Genomic DNA, 12362 nt, shown 5'->3' with positions numbered 1-12362 from the left:
GGTTGTATAGTCGAATAGTGAAAAACTTTAAACTCCACTTATGTGAATACCTCCATGTGAAACCGGAATATGAAAATCGCTCATGCAGTTAGAAATAAAGCATACTATCTCCGTGATTTCAACGATTTCAATCCTCCCAAATGATATGTTGGTAAACAAATGGCGCCATATTGATTTTGATTTTGGGTAGCCTAACCCCTGGTTTGGATTACATTCAGGTCCTACGTCAGAAAAAAAAATCTGGAAGAGTGACTTCGGAGACGAATAAATTGTAGGATGAAATTCTCCGTGAACAAAGAAAAAGCAGAAGGAGAAAAATGGCCCTCTGTATAGAAATCCAAGGCGTGGTCCTACATCAAAATATTTTGAAGATGACATCCGAAATATCCTAGGAATATTAGTTCGATGTGTTCATTCGAACAACAAGCACATGTTTAATCTTCACTGATAATTGAATTCCCTGCACACCAGATGGTTGGATAAGCCATATGACGCTCAATTTTATGTTCACAGTTATAAATTCCGATTGAATATACATTCATAACCGGATCGAATTGCTGAATTTTATATTGTTTATTTCACATGATACTTCAGAACTCTGTGGCTATACATAAATTTGTGTACTCACACTAGCAATACCTCGCATTGTTTTTTAGAGGTAAACACTTGTCCAGGATATCCTTCAAACTTCCAGGCATCCAATTCCTTCTGAATCTTTACAGGTGAATCGAATAAACACTCCGCCCATCTAAAAAGTTAACAATATGTTATTCATTTTTTCACAACCGAGAATAACTTACTTACGATAGTTCTCTTACAACATCGGCGCTGCAACTGGACCATGTAGTTTCACCTTGAGTTCCTCTCGAAGAGGACATCACGTAACCGTCTTTTGTGCAAGCATTCCCCGAAGCGTCGTGTCGCATTCCCAAACTAATAAAATAGCAACGCATCAATAAGCAATCGAGGTTGACATATGATAATGAACATCTATGTTACCTGTGTCCAATCTCATGTGCTGCTACATAAACCGAGGTGAAGCCTGCTGATGGATAAGGCTTTCCAAAGACACTGGTCGTCCCAAACTCTGCTATAACGCAGGCGTATGGACCGAGGCAAACGCCTCCTACCGTGGCCAAGCCCATCGTCACCCCGCTCTTGCGACCATTTTCCACTGCATAGAAATCCAATCCGGAAATATACAATCCTAAGTCCCAATGATTCGGATCGTTATCATCTTCTTTGTTTAAATTGTTCTGATACGAGCAAAACGAATCTATGAGCTTCTCTCGTTCCCCGTTGTAGTGCGGCATAGCCGCTGGTTGTTTCTTCATAATCTCCAGATAAACAACCGTAATGTCCACCGGAGTCCCGAGCGAAGGGTGATGATAGAGTGCTTGAATTCCGTTAACATATGCCAAAATGAAATCCTTGAGCTGCAAATCGTCATACTCGAAGTGAGGAGCAAAAATTCTGTACGCTGCTTCATCGAAAAATAACCCAAGCTCTATGGTCAACTTCCGGAGACGAGTCGAGTCACGATTGGCTTCCCGCGTATCGTCCAGCTCATCCAAGTCTTCGATTGTGTAATTCTGTTGATACAATGTATCGCCAAGTAAGTGAATATCAGTATTTCTCGGGATGAATTTGGTCAAATTCACGATGTCATCGGTGTTTACAACGTGTCCAAGGGACGTACTTTTGATGAGATGCCAATTCTGAGGCTCAGTCTTATGGTAGCCGTCACGTTGAATAAGACCGCGGAGGCGACCATTCAGAGGTTGAATCTCCAGAGTCTGGTTTGGAAGTAACACGACACCGTACTGGGAAAGAAAGGTTGTCAGGTTTATACTTTTTGCAAAAACTACTGGAAAAGAACCAATCTTTAGAAATGAGAAACATCACGTATACATACCTAATAAGACTATTGTCATACGTATCTATGATTTATTGTAGACATAGAAAAAAAGCAAATGAAGAAAAAAAAATATTCACGACGATTCGTTTACGAATCGCGTTGAAATAGCGAATTTGGCACAGGTATTTGTGAAAAATGCAAATCCAAAATTGTCGCCGTCATAAAATAGAGATATCGCAGCCAGAGAGTTACTTTTTGAATGCCCTTGAGGTCCAAGGAAGACAACCCTATGTTCCTGTTAGAGACGTGTTGAGAACTCGCGACATCTGCTATATGCAGTTGATCTATATGTTTGTGAAACGGTCTAGTATAAGTATTCAATGCTTTTGTGTATTTCTTTTTCGTTATTAGTTTGTTTGTATTGTCCCCCCATCTCACCGTCGCCCACCCTCGACAGACAGTCGAACACCAGATGCTATCCCTGGTCATTATGCACAATGCTACAGTGCGTGCGGCATCTCTCGGTTGAGCCAACGATACCTCATATCCATATCCCTAACCTGACCCGTCCCACAAAAATGTTGATGTAACCTCGAGTAAACCGCGAGTATTCGGTCGAATCCTACTAAACATAGCAATTAGTTGTAACTTTGTATAAACAAACCTTGAATTAGCGGCTCCGCAAAGCTTATGCGATTGAGCCTTACAAATAAATGAATTGGATAAAAAAATAGAGATATATATGTTTTACAAAGTCACATCAATAAGAGTATCACATGAAAGGTATTGACCAGTAGAACACAGTTATTTGTGAAAATTGCAATTCCAAAATGGCCGCCGCCGCAAAATAGAGATATGTATTTTTTTTCAAAGCCACATTAATATGGGTATCAAATGAAAGGTCTCGACTAACAATTGACAAATCCAAGACGGCCAGTCACAAATGACCAATTACTTTTCATAAACTCCAACTCCCGCATATTGGTATCAAATGGAAAAACATCACCATCCTCAACATCATCAGAAAAAAAATAAGTAAAAAAATTATAGGAGGTTGTGTTCAACACACGACCGCATTGTTAACATAGAACTACGCTGTGGTTTAATTCATGTCGCTTGTTTACTACTGCAGATATTATTTTATAATGCTACGAAAATTTTGAAATAATTATTCTACCAGTTTGGTCGCCCTGAATTGTTTTTTATTATTGTAGAATCATTTGACGATAATTGTTTGATGATTCATTATTGTGCTCGCAGAACAATACATGCTCTAGATAAGCGCAGCTGTCATCCTTAGTGGAGAAAGGTTCACCATAGCGTCAGTTCAATGCATTGATGACAGAAAACAAACAATGCTAACTGCTTGGAAAAAGGCTGAATATTTGCCTCAGCAGAGATTCATTACTAATACCCTAGCGTAAATATTTCCCTTCCGCTATCTCCCCTCCTTGTTTATATTTATCATTACGACTGCATAATTTGCAACACCAAACAATCGTCAATCATAGCATAAAAAACTATGGGTGGGTTATACCTATGATATAACCGCAAGGTTGACGTAGGACTGCCGTTGTCTTAGTAATCATTTGTGTTTTTTTCAATTAGCAATAATCGCACTTCGAATGTTCTTCATTGGGTACGATATCGCCGTTGCGCAAAGCTGTTGAATCAATTATTGATTAAACTAGTGAATGAATGAAACAATTCATGAATTCAATTTGCAAACAAATACCAATTTATGTCAATTCACGCATTATGGTAGTGGTTATCACAGCAAATAGTTATCAACATTTTGCCTAATCATCAAACGGTATGCGTAGAAGTTCAGTGAGCTGGCGACATGAAGGGGCATGCAGTCTTGAATAACCGAGCCAAAGCGTTGCATTTGTACCCGCTTTTGTAGACCGTGTTAGTAAAACGCATTCCGGAGTGTAAAAATGCATAGGGGTATGAAAAGTTCTGCCGAAATCTGGAATGCCGATTTTCCCAACTTATTGGTTTCGGAATCTGTGTTAGGAGCACATATTCCGGTTTGCAAAAATGCAAGCGAATACAAAAGTACTCGCAGCTTGCATCTCTTTTGCAATGCCAATTTACCTTGGCTCCACGGTTTTGAAGTCTGTGTTAGGGAAACATTCTGATTTGCAAAAACGCAAACGAGTACAAAAATACCCGCTGCTTGTATCTATTTTGAAATGCCGATTTCCCTTGGCTCCATGGTTTTGAAGTCTGTGTTAGGAAAACATTCAAATTAGCAAAAGCGCAAACGAGTACAAATGTACCAGCAGCTTGCATCTATTCTGCATTGCCGATTTCCCCAGACTCCATGGTTTTGAAGTCTGTGTTAGGGAAACATTCCGATTTGCAAAAGCGCAAACGAGTACGAAAGTATCCGCTACTTGCATCTACTTTGCAATGCCGATCTCTCCAGACTACATGGTTTTGAAGTCTGTGTTAGGAAAACATCCATTCATTCCTGCGATGGTACCTCAATCGCTGTTCAATTATAACTGAGTGGATTTCCGAGCGGCGCTCGCTTATATACCGATTGGTGATTTCAGTAGCCTGTTTTGAAAGAAATTTTAGGGCTATTGAAACAAGTTTTTGGATCAAAAAGTAACAAGTATATGATGTGTAGACATTTTATCCTTCGAATAAGGTGTTTATAATACCATTTCGTTCAGTTGTTTAGGAGCTATTAACGCTCAAAATCTCGGTCTCCGGCGTAACGCTTTCGTTTTCGAAACTTTGATTTTACACCCCGGTATAGAAATGAAAGACGTAGTCCTACGTCAAAATTAGGCGATTGTTGCATCGTTACAGGGACAATGCACACGGAAGCAGATACAAATGGGGTATCAGCGTAGCGAAGATGCACTATTTTTACACACGTACGTACACAAATATCCATATATCGATGGCTTGAAGCAACTAAATATACACATACTTATCTCCGTTTTGCGCACTTCTCAACAGAAGCTCTTTCTGTTAATATTGCCAGTCTAAATTAGCTTAGGTATCATTCTTTGTGGAGAGAGTTTCCCTACCGTCATGCGAAACCAAATCACTGACAACTGACATTTATTTCCGTGGTGACGATAACCAAGCTTGGCGTCAGTTTGATGCAATGATTGCAATACTAGAGACATCAGCGAGTGAGTAATTTGGCCGCGTCCACAGCTCAATCCGAAACGAAGACATGTGATGGCACAAAACAAGGAAGAACAAGCGATATTCATTGCTTTGAATACAGAACGATACTGAAAGTTTGCCTTCCTTCCTTGCTTGAGACTTTAAACTTCTTCAGTTCATTCGTCTCTAACCTTTCAGTTCATTCGCCTCTACCGATTTCCCCTACGTTGCTCGTCGATAAGTTGTTCGTTATTGACAGCTCTGTTCGGGAAAGCACACAAATGGACAGAACAAATGTATGAGGAAATGGGAATGTTTATAATTTTCAATTGTAATGTATAGTATATCAAACAAATCCGAATTTCCGATTCGTTTGGTATGTAAATCGCCAAAATCCGTTCGCGGCAAAAATAGTTATTAACGTTAACTTTATTTCATAAAAACGTGTCCTGTTTTCTGATTTGGCACCCTTAATAAAAGACATACAGGGTGGGCTATTTAAAGTGGAAGCATCTGGCAACCTCATAACTTTTGACAGAGATGTCAGATTAACAAATGTCATATCGCGTTGGAAGCGTCATTTCAGTACAATTTTAACCATGGAACAATACACACCTAAACAACGCGCTGAAATTGTTCAGCTGTACATTCAAAATAACTTCTCAATTGTGTTAACTAAACGTGCGTGGAAAAATAAAAATAAAGTTAAAACATCGCCTGGAGACAACACTATACGTCGATTATATGCCAAATTTATATCGTCTGGTAGTGTTGGTAATGCCAGTCATCTGTCCAGACAACGACCAAGACGTTTCGACGAGAATATTGATGCCGTTCGAGCCAGTGTTGCAGAGACTCCATCGACATCAGGTCGCCATCGTTCGCAAGAGTTAGGCATCTTTTTATTGCCATTTGTTCGTGAAAATGAATTGGACAATTACTGGTTCCAACAGGACGGCGCTACATGCCATACAGCGGCTGCCACGACCAAATTATTGCGCGAAATGTTCCCCGGAAGATTAATATCGAAAAACGACGATTATGACTGGCCACCGAGATCACCTGATTTGACGCCTCCTGACTTTTTTTTATGGGGATATTTAAAATCCAAGGTATACACTGGTAAACCAAGGACCCTGGCTGCGCTGAAAGACAATATCCGACAAGAAATTGCTGCCATATCGGCCGAAACATTGGGCAAAGTGATGGAAAATGCCGAAAAAAGGGCACATTTTGCGGTCAAGGCCAGAGGCGGTCATTTACGAGATATCATAATCAAAAAGTAGTTAGAACAAATCTCCTTGGACCAAAATAAATGAATTTCAAAAAAAAATTAAAATTCCACTTCTTTACTTTGCTATTGCAAAAACAAATCCTTCCACTTTAAATGGCCCACCCTGTAGTTCTACGTCAAAAATAAAAATATATTTGATAGTATTGCAGATGAAGCGCGGTCATCTGTGCGGGAGAAGTTCGATGCATTGGTTGGCAAACTTCAAGCCTTACATGATCCAGAAGATGCTCCAGTAGTTAAGCTGAACACATATTTAGGGGAACCACATTTGCAAAGAATAAGCGACCCTTTGCTTTGGAGAAATGGAAGAAACTCTGTCCATCCTCGGCTCTACGAAATCGTTCTGAAAAGACTGTATTCCAGCGACTTCAGCGCCATGTGAGCAAATTTTCTCGAACGCAGAACATGTTTGCAGTAAAAGACGGAATAGACTTTCATCATATAACATCGAAAAGATCATGATTATAGGCAAAATTATGCAATGATCATGATTGTGATGAAAATTTATTAGAGAAAAATTAAAATAAAGTAATATTTTTGTTTTTCTATGCACAAATTAATGTTTTAAACTTTATGTTTATGTCTTCCTTCTTTACATATTCAAATAACTCGCTTCTTGAAAAGAGCCATCGAGCCGCTCAAATCAGCCGGCTCGTTTCAATGAACGAGAGCCTCTGAGCCGCTCACTGAAATGAACCGTTTTGCCCAGCGCTACCACTGATCTTCTTGAAATTATGCAGAATTTCGGGCGCTTTTAACCTTTCTCTTTCATACTTCAGGTAAACGATCTTTTTCGTACTGTTTTCATATACCGTTCCCCTATCCAACTTAGTGACCAAACGACCGCGTCTCGTATCATAGATCCATCTTGGAAAAAACATCAACAATCTTGATGTGTCAAATTTAGAATATAATGTAATATGTGCTCAATTTCGATCTAATATGATTTACTGTTGAATGATATTCCACAGCATGTAATACGATTTGTCGCAGTACTTAATTTATTCAAATTATACGTTTATATGACTCTCGTGCTGCAGCTTCCTGATATGTATATATTATGTCGTTCAGTTCAATTTTACGATAGTGCATATCATAAAACCGATGTTTGCTGATTACTACATAATCTGTTGTGACAAATAAAATCCGATTTTTCGCATTTTATACTAGTTTATATATACACGATGTATCCTTTGGACATATGTTATATAAGATTGTGACTCGATTCCACTTCATATACAACTTAGCATGCGCCAAGTTATACGATTTAAGGTTTGCATTGGTTATTAAACAGCTATCCTGCACGGCTATCTGGAATATAATTCTTGATCAGTTCAAACTCGTACATATGATACGGAAGAGATGCTGAAACTGCTTCCGGGCATGCCGCCATTTACCAGATGATATAATGAATATTGTATGCCACATAAAATTGTGTGCAGTAATTCGTTCTATCATACAAATTAGAGATCCAGTCAATGTGTATGGATAAGGGTGATGTAGATGATGGAGTTGGTTAGTAAAGGCGCGTCCACATTATGCCGAATGATGCCAATCGGCCTGTACCAGGCGGCATATTCGGTTCGTTATGTAATGTGGACGCCACATCGGGTGCACGAAGCCGAAGCCCCATCGGATGTACGAAGTCGTCACGACCACACGAAGCACAATGTCGTCAACGCTAATTCACTTCGTTTTTGTTTTGGTTCTACTTTCTCGAACCGGACCCGCTTGTTACGGGTTGGGTTCGGTTCGTTTCGAGTCGGTTTTCGGCACGTCGGCAAGCCCGGGCGGTACGTCCACATTTAGTCGGCTTTATCGGGCGGCCAAGGCCACTCGGCTTAATGTGGATGCGTCTTAAGAGGCTGCAATTCCATAGAAAATCATCACAGTGTCAGTGTGTGTGACGTGAAACATAATCTGCAAACGAACATTATTTCATCGAAAAAGCTATTACTCCCGATGACTTAGAATAAGATCAATAATAAGAATAAGACAATGGAATGAAATCACAATACCATATCTATCCATTAAAAATAAGACAGCTTTATGATTTCATGTATATTTTGCCCCAAAATATCACGAAATCGTAAGCATTTCCAACATTTCTTTGTTTCTTTCCCATAAACTTTATATTCAACTGGCTGACCCGGCAAACGTTGTTCTGCCATATAATGTATTTCTAGAGAATATTCCGGTTGGTAAAAATAACGAAAATATTTCAAGACGGTTTGTATGTTATCGTTCAGATCTGTAAAATTGATCTAAATGATGATTTCCACAGCAAAATATACCTTTTATTTTCAAATTTTTCCTTTTTATTTTAAATATCCTTCTTATAAATAAAGATATGCATAGTAACTTTTTTCGAATTTTTCCAATCATCTCAAATATTTTCCAATGTACTCTATCATTCTAATTTGGGTGAAGACAAATCCACAAAATATATGGACGACGTAGATCTGATCAGCCGTTCTCCCGTGATGATGAGTTATACATACGTGGGAAAAAATCTCTTTTATATATAAAGATGTAATCAATGACGATATAATTTTTTTTGTCCACCATTTGGAGTTCCAAAGGAGTTAATACAACAAATTTCTGAACAATGAAAAGAATTACATTCAAAAAATTGTTCCGAAAAATTACAGTCCTACGTCAAACTTACGTCCGTGCCACTAGGCTCAGATCCTTCTTTTTTTTTTGCTCGGTGGTTTTAGATAAAAATAGTTATATCGGCCAAGATATTGTGTAAAATTTTGTGTTGCAAACAAAATTTCTTGTGCCGAAACGGTAAAAATGTTGCAGGATGCATTTAGTGACTGAACTATGCCGAAAACAAGAGTGTATGAATGGTATAAGGCATTCGAAGACGACCGAGAAGATATGCACGATTTGCCACGTCAAGGACGACCAAGGATCTACCTCTTCAACTGATGAATACATCGACAAAATGAAGGAATGGTGCTCGAAAACCGTCATTTAAGTTTGAGAAAGCTAGCCCGTGAATTCAATATGTCTCAAGAGCCCGCTCGTTGCATTTTGATTGATGTTTTGTGGCATGAGAAAAGTCACAACACGACTTATGCCTAAAGAGCTAAATTTTCTTCAAAAATTTCATCGCAATCAAGTGGCTGGAGAAATGCTTGAACAATCAACTTCTGATCCCGTGTTCATCCAACGTATATTTACTGGCGACCAAGCCAAGGTTGATCAAAACTGAAGGTAATGATGACTGTTTTCTTCGATATTCATGGTGTTGCCCATTCGAAATTTCGTCCGGTATGGGGATAATGTAAAACAGACATTAAAAGAACACACAGCAAACAATATGCACTCCTGGTTCGGATCCAAATAGTGGTTGAGCTGGTTGGCAATCATTAACGCCAATAAAATTTCCCGGAAATTGTTTATTCGCACTGTATCACTTGAAGATTTTCATTTCACACTCACAGCTACTTACGAAATATTCGAAATCACAACTTGTAATTGCCGCAGCCGATTCCCGATCAACATGAAGATAATGGCAAAAATTCGTAGACCGTTCGATATATTCTTCCGTACTGCCATTCTCACTTCGGGTCACAATTTTCGTTTTCCCCGTCACTAGATTCGTCCTAGATTTCAAATTCAACCTCACAACTTTAGTTTGAAATTGAAGCTTCAACACGACCTCTGGTTTTGCGTTTTGTCCAAAATTCTCATCGGCCCCATCGAATGGTTCAACCGTGGGTTGGAACAGTTCAAATAACGGGACATTTTCACGACGATCGCTTCCGAAATAAAATTGAAATTCACGCTCGTTCATCAGGTAGGGCAACTCCTGTATCACCGATGGCACAACCTTGTTCGCCAGTATTAACAGACACACATAACCAAGGATATGCATTGTGAACACTTTTAAATCACATTTTCAATCAACAGATTCGGGATTTACATTGTACCGACACGTCACCGACAAATTGCAGAACGACTCTGTTGCTGGAAGATGAAAACTTCAACAGTTTTATACTTTCTTCTGAATACCTGTCGTGTGCGTATCGAAATTTACATATCACGACACAGTAGCGGATCCCACGAACTAATAATTCATTTTGAACGAATATGCCGCAAACCAGAAACGATATGTCGCAGCAGATGGGCAGAATGGGCGTAGAGTATTTGTTTTACGATTGTTTCTACAAGTGACAATGAAATTATCCGGGATGCGGGTCCAATACCTCCGTGTCCAACAAGTCACATCAGACCCAGTAATTATCAATGATGGGTAGGCTTTTGCGGAATACATGGAATGTTGACGGTTACCACAGAACGAGAATGAGTGACAGCAGAAGATTACACGGTCTGAAACAATTATCGTGGGTGATTACGGAGCGCGTACCGTTGCGGATTCTGATGCAATACGAATTTAGTAGGTCACACATATACACCTTTTCCTCGTCTGTGTTAATAATTACAGGAATGAAAGTATTATGGATTCTTATTTAAATCCAGACGCCTCCAGACGTGTCGTCCAAAACAAACCAGTATCGAGTGGTGCTCATTTGTTACTTTGGAACGCCGTAAGATTGGAAAATCCATCAAATTTACATTAAATTTAGATTTTGCCTGATTTTTAACACTAAAAACATAACCATTTCTCGATATAAATCGCATAGTTGTTTAAAAAAATAATATCAATGTTTCTTTAAATAAACCAGTTTTTTTTTTTTTATTATATCGTTTATTTTTACAGGCTCAGTTACATGAGTTCAAGGAGCCAAACTCCTATCTGTATTGTTACAAGTATATATAAACATTTTTCATTAATTCTAGTGTTAATGAAGTAGAGAACCGATTACTCGCGGTGTACTCGAGTTTAGAAGGGTGACATTTTTTTCAGGAAAAGGAAGGGATATAAGGATATGTTGACAATGTTCACACTCACATTCGCACTCACATTCATCATACTCAATTCTTAAGCCTATCTTATATCTAATATGCATTTACATTTCACCTTATTCTATTTTTAGTAAGAAAGGATTTGATTTCTCGCGAAGGAAAAGGAAAAGGAGAATATAAGGATATAAGGACAATCACACACGAAGATCGATAACTTTTAAGAAGACATATATTTGGGACATGTAATCAAGGTCTAACCGGGCCAACACATCTCTCACCGGCACATTGGGCTGTCTTCCTCTGGCCCGAAGAGAGTTTTCTAAATTCGATCTGGCAACAAGATACACCTCACACGACCAAACAACGTGTTCGATGTTGTGGTAACCTCGGCCACAAGCACAGATATTGCCATCGGCAAGATTAAAACGAAATAGTAGCGCGTCTAACGAACAGTGATTGGACATGAGTCGAGAGAAGGTGCGAATAAAGTCCCAACTCAAGTCCAGACTTTTGAACCATGGTTTGAGGCTAACCTTAGGGATAATCGAGTGAAGCCACCGACCCAAATCATCTTCGTTCCACTTACGTTGCCAGTTAGCGATGGTATTTTTACGGACTAAAGAATAAAATTCATTGAATGCGATTTGACGCTGATAAATATCGCCTTCAATTGCACCTACCTTTGCCAATGAGTCAGCCCTCTCATTACCCGGTATTGAGCAATGTGAAGGGACCCAGACAAAGGTAATGACATAACAGCGTCTGGATAAAGCACTCCAAATTTCTCGTATTCTCTCAAGGAAGTACGGTGAGTGCTTTTCCGGCCTCACTGAACGGATAGCTTCGACAGAGCTAAGACTATCCGTTACAATGTAATGGTGTTCAACAGGTCGTGAGGCGACGCTGTCCAGCGCCCAGTGTATTGCTGCCAATTCAGCAATATACACTGAGCAAGGATTCTGAAGACCGTGTGAGGTGCTAAAAAATTCGTTCAACACTCCAAATCCTGTGGAGTCATTCATAGAGGACCCATCAGTAAAGTACATATTATCACAATTGATACGCCCATACTTTGCAATGAAGATCGTAGGAACGATCCCCGATCGATGATAATCTGGAATTCCATGGATTTTCTCCTTCATGAACAGATCAAAATATACAGAGGAATTGATGTAGTCAGGAAAACAAACACGG

The 12362-nt window shown here is 39.3% G+C and overlaps 1 protein-coding gene across 1 annotated transcript; it reads right to left on the bottom strand.

Moving 5' to 3' along the window:
* Nucleotides 1-624: 624 nt before the first annotated feature.
* LOC129782398 (A disintegrin and metalloproteinase with thrombospondin motifs adt-2-like) lies at nt 625-10310 on the bottom strand. Its single transcript, XM_055789613.1, has 4 exons — nt 9751-10310; nt 1000-1823; nt 805-933; nt 625-748 (listed from the first exon to the last, which is right to left on the bottom strand). Exons 1-4 carry the CDS (start codon nt 10174-10176, stop codon nt 625-627), a joined length of 1503 nt encoding a protein of 500 aa, XP_055645588.1. The 5' UTR covers nt 10177-10310.
* Nucleotides 10311-12362: the final 2052 nt, after the last annotated feature.

The sequence above is a fragment of the Toxorhynchites rutilus genome, unplaced genomic scaffold (genome assembly GCF_029784135.1).
Source record: "Toxorhynchites rutilus septentrionalis strain SRP unplaced genomic scaffold, ASM2978413v1 HiC_scaffold_65, whole genome shotgun sequence".
NCBI classification, from domain to species: Eukaryota; Metazoa; Arthropoda; class Insecta; order Diptera; family Culicidae; genus Toxorhynchites; species Toxorhynchites rutilus.
Note: the sequence above shows the minus strand (reverse complement) of the source record. Positions and strands in the feature narration are given on the sequence as shown.